We start from the raw sequence: 5,779 nt of genomic DNA on the forward strand, positions 1-5,779 counted from the left end.
TCGGAAAAGCAGAAAAAGGAACCTGAAACTTCAAACAGACAATGTGAGTAATGACTGTGATATGTGTTTTTTTTAGATAAACAACATAGGCACAAAGTGGTTGGTGTTGCTTCAAAGAAAGTTGAACATGAACTGGCCAGCTGGTGCATTTCAGTCCAAAGCAATGCTGAATAAAAGCAGCTGTTTTATAGTGGCCACAAGACGGCTCCTCAACTAGCAAATGATGTGATGTTAGGATAATCAGTCTCACTAATTCAATTTCTAATGTGATCAAAGGGATGTCAGAATTATATGAAAAACAGCAGCATATATACAAATAAAATATGACAGTAGATATGCAGTTAACCTCCCTAGAGACACAATTAAGTCTACCTAGTATTTTTAAGCATGCAAATCTCTTGGAAATTGGAGAAACCGCTTGTTTTCTGTTCACCATCTCTAAATATATAAAGTAGAGTAAATATAAGTAAATATAAGTAGAATAACATTTCATTGTGTTGTTTGTATAGCAGCATTAGAAGACATTTTTGTTGTGTTTAAATTACTTTCTTGATGTGTTTATGTGCACATTTGCTTTTGGTTTGGCTCCAGGACCAGTAGTAATATCAATTACCGCAGTGAAGTCAGTTTTTAGGTTAGATAATCAACTAGCCTACTCAGTTTCACAGACTGTTGGAAGTCAGGGGTCAGTTAGCTCACATGTGAGGCTATTACTCTTAAATTTCAATTAATAACAAATAACTATTTGAATGACAAAAAAACAATGTTATTGTCATTCCTCTATGGCTATGCAAACACATTTTGTCAAAACTATGCTCAAAAAATTCAATTTCAGTTTGTTTCAATTGCTTTCATGTCCTTTCCAGATTTTAGGATTACACTGGACAAATATGACACAACACTCTTTATTCAATTCAGTTTTTATCTATAGCTTCCATATCAACAGTGATGTCTGTTGAATATCCAACCTAAAACTAACTTCACCGCTATATGTCACCTGAACTGGAACAAGTCAAATCAGCTAATTTAATCAATGGAAACACCTGTGTAAACCCGGTAGCAGCAGCAGCAGCAGCAGGGGTTCAGGTCATGGCAGAGCAGCTTGCTGAGTGTGGAATGACTTTAATGTAGAAACTTTGAATCCTGCAGCACCTGAGTATATCTAGAGTCCCATTGTTCTTCACTTGGAGCAAACTGATAAGGTACGGTTAGACCACCAAACAAAACTTCAACATGGGCCTATTCCTGCCTGCTGTAACTTAAGTATCCGTAGGCCTATGCATTACCACACAAATTAATTAACCCTTTAATCTAACTATTATGTTACCTATCCGTAGCCGGAAAGGATGCCTCTGAACGCAGGAGACACCGGGTATGGCAGCGTGGCAGGCCCGGGGCTGTCGAGCACCGTGGGCGGCTCGGAGTCGGCCCCGCTGCTCATCCCGGAGGACGAACCGGAGCCCATCCAGCAGTGGCAGCCCCTCTCCAAGGAGGAGCTGCAGCTGGCAGCCGGAGGTCCGGGCTGGAAGAAGGTGCGGTGTTACCTGGTGCTGCTGTTCTGGCTGGCCTGGTTAGCCATGCTCGCCATTGCCATCGCCATTATAACCATGAGCCCCCGACCGGTTGTAACGCCGCTGAAGTGGTGGCAGAAGTCCCTGTTCTACCAGGTGGAGCCAGAGCTGACCCTGGAAAAGCAGGCCGAGGGGTCACGGGGCATCAATGGTGAGGAAATGCCAATTTGGAGGGATAAAATAGTTGGATTTACTGCCCTCTAGTGGCCATTTGGAGGAATTCATAGTTTATTCAACAGTTTTTGCAAATCAAAACAACAAACTTGATGTTGCTTGTGTCTTACTGTGTGAACATTAGTGAGAAATGTCAGTATGAACATAATATTAAAGCTAGAGCAGTAAGAACGTTTTCATGGTAACACTTATGGTGTGTGGTGTCTTGTTGTGGGCCAGATTGACCTGTTGAGGATAAAGAATATAAGCTAAACATATTACATGTGGAGATCAGCTACTTTCAGTAAGTAAGCCTACCAGCTGGCTGATATGAATCATAGTGCTGTCATACACTGTATAGGAACATTCAAACCGCACCCCAATTTAAATTTTTAACAAATAAACTCCTTGATTACTGAGAAAAATGTCTGAGGCCAAACAGTCATAATTTGCATGAAAGCTGAATATATGTTTTTAATTGGCGTGGACATTCACTTGATTTATTCCCCACATGGACTCTTTAGACATCACCGCATTAATATTGTGAGCCAAATCATAATTAATGAGCAACAATCTTGGTATGGAGATAAAAAAGCTGCATTGGTATTTAATTGTATTCAAATGTGATGAACAGTTTTGATTTTTCGCAGAGAGGTCCAACAATTTTCAAGAAATGTTGTCTAACTGTACAGATAAGCATCCGCAAATAGCCTACATAATCTATCTGCATCTGGTACATACAAAAAACCCCATTATAAAACATTTTATCTTGTTTTATCTTTGTCTTTCATTAAACCCCCTAGCGCTGTGTGATGAGCTTCCTTACCTCAAGTCCTTGGGTATAGGAGCTCTAATTCTGCAGGGTCTGTTTGACAAGAAGGCGTATCCCACAAACAATGCTACTGGTGAAAAGATTGGGACTTTGCCTCAGATCCAGCATCTGCTAGCAGAGAGCAACAAAGCAGGTGGGTAAGGGCCTTTTTTCTTTTCAAACAGCCTGCACCAGTAGACAAAATGTTGCTTTTTATTGGCCCAACAGATCTCAAGGTGCTGTTAAACGTCTGTGAAGTGGATCTGTTGGGACCTGGAGATGAAGCGGGAAATGCTAGCAAGACTTCGGGTGTCTCAGGCACCATCCATGTAAAACCTCCTCTCTTGTTATGCTGGTAAACATTTTAAGTTCTCAGTGCTGGATTTCTTATAAACATGGCAATACTTTTTCCACAGCATGCACTGCGGTTCTGGCTGCAACAGGGTGCGGCAGGCTTTGAAATCTGTGACACAGATGCAGCGTATTCAGAAAAGGTAAAGTGATGCTCTCTCACGTGTTTTGATTGTTACAAGCAGTTTTCCAAACTCCCCTCCAACTATGTTTTTAACATTTCAGACTCTGCTGGAGTGGAAAGGTGTCTTCAAAGAGTTTGGCAGTGAGGAGGAGGAAAGGTATTGTTATAAATGTTGAAAGGTGTTTGTTTGTTTTTTTATTTGAAAATGAACTTTAAACCACATCTGTGTGTTTCTTCAGGATTGTGGTGGTGAAACAGACGAGCGGCGTTCTGCCTCTACTAAAAAACCCTAGCCATAGCAATGTCACAGTGGTGGATGTAGTCTTGAAGTCAATTCTGCCAACTTCAGAACACCTCCTGTCTTCAAAGGAAGTTGCTGCTGCCATAGAGACACAGCTGCAAACAAAAGAAGAAGACTCCTGGCCCAGCTGGACAGTAAGACGTCTGCATAAATTAACTATCGTTTTTAAATGTATTTGACTTAGTGACTTATTATAAAACTACAATGTGTTTCTGCAGGTTGGTGGTAAAGCTTCCCGTGATTTGAAGAATTTACTGCTGGTGTTGATGATGACTCTGCCAGGATCACCTGCATTCTCGTATGACGAAGACCTCAACCAAACACCGGTAAGACACAGGAAAGACTTTAAGTCAATATGTTTAACATTTTATAATTTCCCATTACCAAATATACTTCTCTGTTTCACAGAGCGTGTCTCTAAAAGTCAACTCGTCACATGGAGACACGAATATATCATTAGACGTCATTACAGTGAGTAACAAAGCACTGTGTTCCTCTAGATAAACCTGTATTTTGGAGTCATCTATGTGAAAGAAACAAAGCATTAGTTATGCATGTTATATTAACTGCCCCTACAATCCCTGCCTTAGAACGAGGAGAAGAACAGGCGTTTGGCTGTGGCTCTCTTCACCTCCCTCAGTCACTCCAGAGCCAGAGAAGAAGCTCTTCAGTTCGGCAGCTTCACTTTCCTGCCCTTCAATTCTTCCTCCAGCTCCTCATCCTTCAACTCCACCCTGCCCTCTCCTCCATCTCCCCCGATCCTGGCCTTCTTGCGCTCCTGGGGCTGTGTCCACTTCCTCATTCTGCTCAACGTCGGGCCTGAGCTTCGCCCCTTGGATCCGGCCTGGTCACCGAGCCTGCCCAAAGCCGGAGTGTTTGTGAGCAGCACACGAATGGACCGTTTGGGGGCGACATCTCTGGAAGCGCTGGTGCTGCGGCCCCATGAAGCCATCGTCATCAAACTGTTCGAGGCAGGAAGCTACTCGTAGAGCTTCCCTTAATCATTTAAGTGTAGATTTAGATACTGTGATTTGTCATTTTTGTACATGTATGTGCTCGGAGGTCACTCAAAATAAAAGAATGGTTCTGTGTTCCATTTGGCTTTAATTTGTTGGGCTGATGGTGATCTTTAGTCCTGTAGACCCTTATTTTGATTGTTGAATACCCGAGGCATCTTTTTATTTACAGTAACATACCTTTTTAGCTATAAGTCAAGTAGAAACGAGTTCAGAAAAGTTGAAAGTGTGAAGGCATGGTTTTAAAAAAACTAAATAATATGTTCAGTCTCACTGTATATAGGTATTATTAACTTTTAAATGAAAAAAGCAAGTTTGGATTAAATAACTTGACATTTGAGTATGAATAGTAAAATAATTCTCCATTATGTATATCTGTTTCCAGGCAGAATTAGTCTTGCCTGAAAGGAACAAATTATAGGTGATTTATGGCTGTTTCTACACACAAAGAAAACACACATATGCAAACAGTCTGGACTCCAGATGTTTTACATTACATTTAGCTGACGCTTTTATCCAAAGCGACTTACAATAAGTGCATTCGACCAACAAGATACAAACTTGAAGAAAACAGAATCATATAAGTACATCAGGTTTCATAGAGCCAAAACATTTCAACTGGCTTTAGATAAGCCAGTCCTTTATTAGTATATAAGTGCTCTGTTAGCAGTTCTTTGTTAGTAATTTTATCGCTCGAAGTGGAGTCGAAAGAGATGGGTTTTAAGTCTTTTAAGTTTACTATTCTTTCCCATGATTTAAAAGTAGGCATATGTTTTGTTACAAAATAAATCTTAAATGTCATTGTTAATTTCCAAGAATTCCTTTTTCAGAACATGTGGCTTGTGTTAACCAATTTGGCTGCATTGGTGTTGTGATAAGTCACACACTCAGCCGCTAATTAAAGGAGCCACATCCTGATTACTCTTGTATGTGAATCTTATTTTATCAAACGCTCTGCTTTGATTTATATAACCTAATCATCTTTGCACCGACAAGTGGTTGCCATGGGGACAGTTTTGGAAGTGTTCACTGGTTAACCAGATAGTGGCGCTAAAGTACAAGCCAATACTCTGCTGCTTTAAATATCATTTTTACATTAGACTTTTAGGTCTTTGTTTGCCAGTCATGTTTCTAAAGATGACAAAACCAATATTAATACATAGAAATGTTACTGTTTACATCATACTGTCATCATTCAGCTCTTATTCATTGTTAATGTTTCGCATGTCATCCTTATTTCCCACACAAGCCAGCAGTTAAAAATGTAAATATTTATGTCAGTATTAACACTTTCTATTACTTTGAAGTACATGCGGTGACTATCTGTAAACATGTAACATTAAAAAATGTAGAGCCTTTCACTTTTAATAAAGTATGCATCAATTTCCAGTTTTGTGCATTCAATACAGTATGCCAGTCTGCTTTCTTCAGGCTAAATCAGGACTCCATGAT

The 5,779-nt window shown here is 40.2% G+C and overlaps 1 protein-coding gene across 1 annotated transcript; it reads left to right on the forward strand.

The window, feature by feature from the left end:
- Positions 1-1,036: 1,036 nt before the first annotated feature.
- Positions 1,037-4,510, forward strand: LOC104948182 (4F2 cell-surface antigen heavy chain). The gene is made up of 10 exons (XM_010774344.1): positions 1,037-1,202; positions 1,338-1,722; positions 2,528-2,689; positions 2,764-2,864; positions 2,952-3,029; positions 3,112-3,167; positions 3,250-3,445; positions 3,530-3,637; positions 3,720-3,782; positions 3,902-4,510. The coding sequence occupies exons 2-10, from the start codon at positions 1,347-1,349 to the stop codon at positions 4,298-4,300; spliced, it is 1,539 nt and encodes a 512-aa protein (XP_010772646.1). The 5' UTR covers positions 1,037-1,202; positions 1,338-1,346; the 3' UTR covers positions 4,301-4,510.
- The last annotated feature ends 1,269 nt before the right edge of the window (positions 4,511-5,779 follow it).

This window comes from Notothenia coriiceps, unplaced genomic scaffold, assembly GCF_000735185.1.
Source record: "Notothenia coriiceps isolate Sejong01 unplaced genomic scaffold, NC01 NC01_scaffold00013891, whole genome shotgun sequence".
Classification (NCBI taxonomy): Eukaryota; Metazoa; Chordata; class Actinopteri; order Perciformes; family Nototheniidae; genus Notothenia; species Notothenia coriiceps.

Bases quoted from the DNA above. Each gene is read 5' to 3' on its own strand.
- LOC104948182 (XM_010774344.1), top strand. From the start codon at position 1,347: ATGCCTCTGAACGCAGGAGACACCGGGTATGGCAGCGTGGCAGGCCCG. The intron at 3,030-3,111 runs GTAAAGTGATGC...TTAACATTTCAG, and splicing joins ATGCAGCGTATTCAGAAAAG to ACTCTGCTGGAGTGGAAAGG. The intron at 3,446-3,529 runs GTAAGACGTCTG...GTGTTTCTGCAG, and splicing joins ACTCCTGGCCCAGCTGGACA to GTTGGTGGTAAAGCTTCCCG.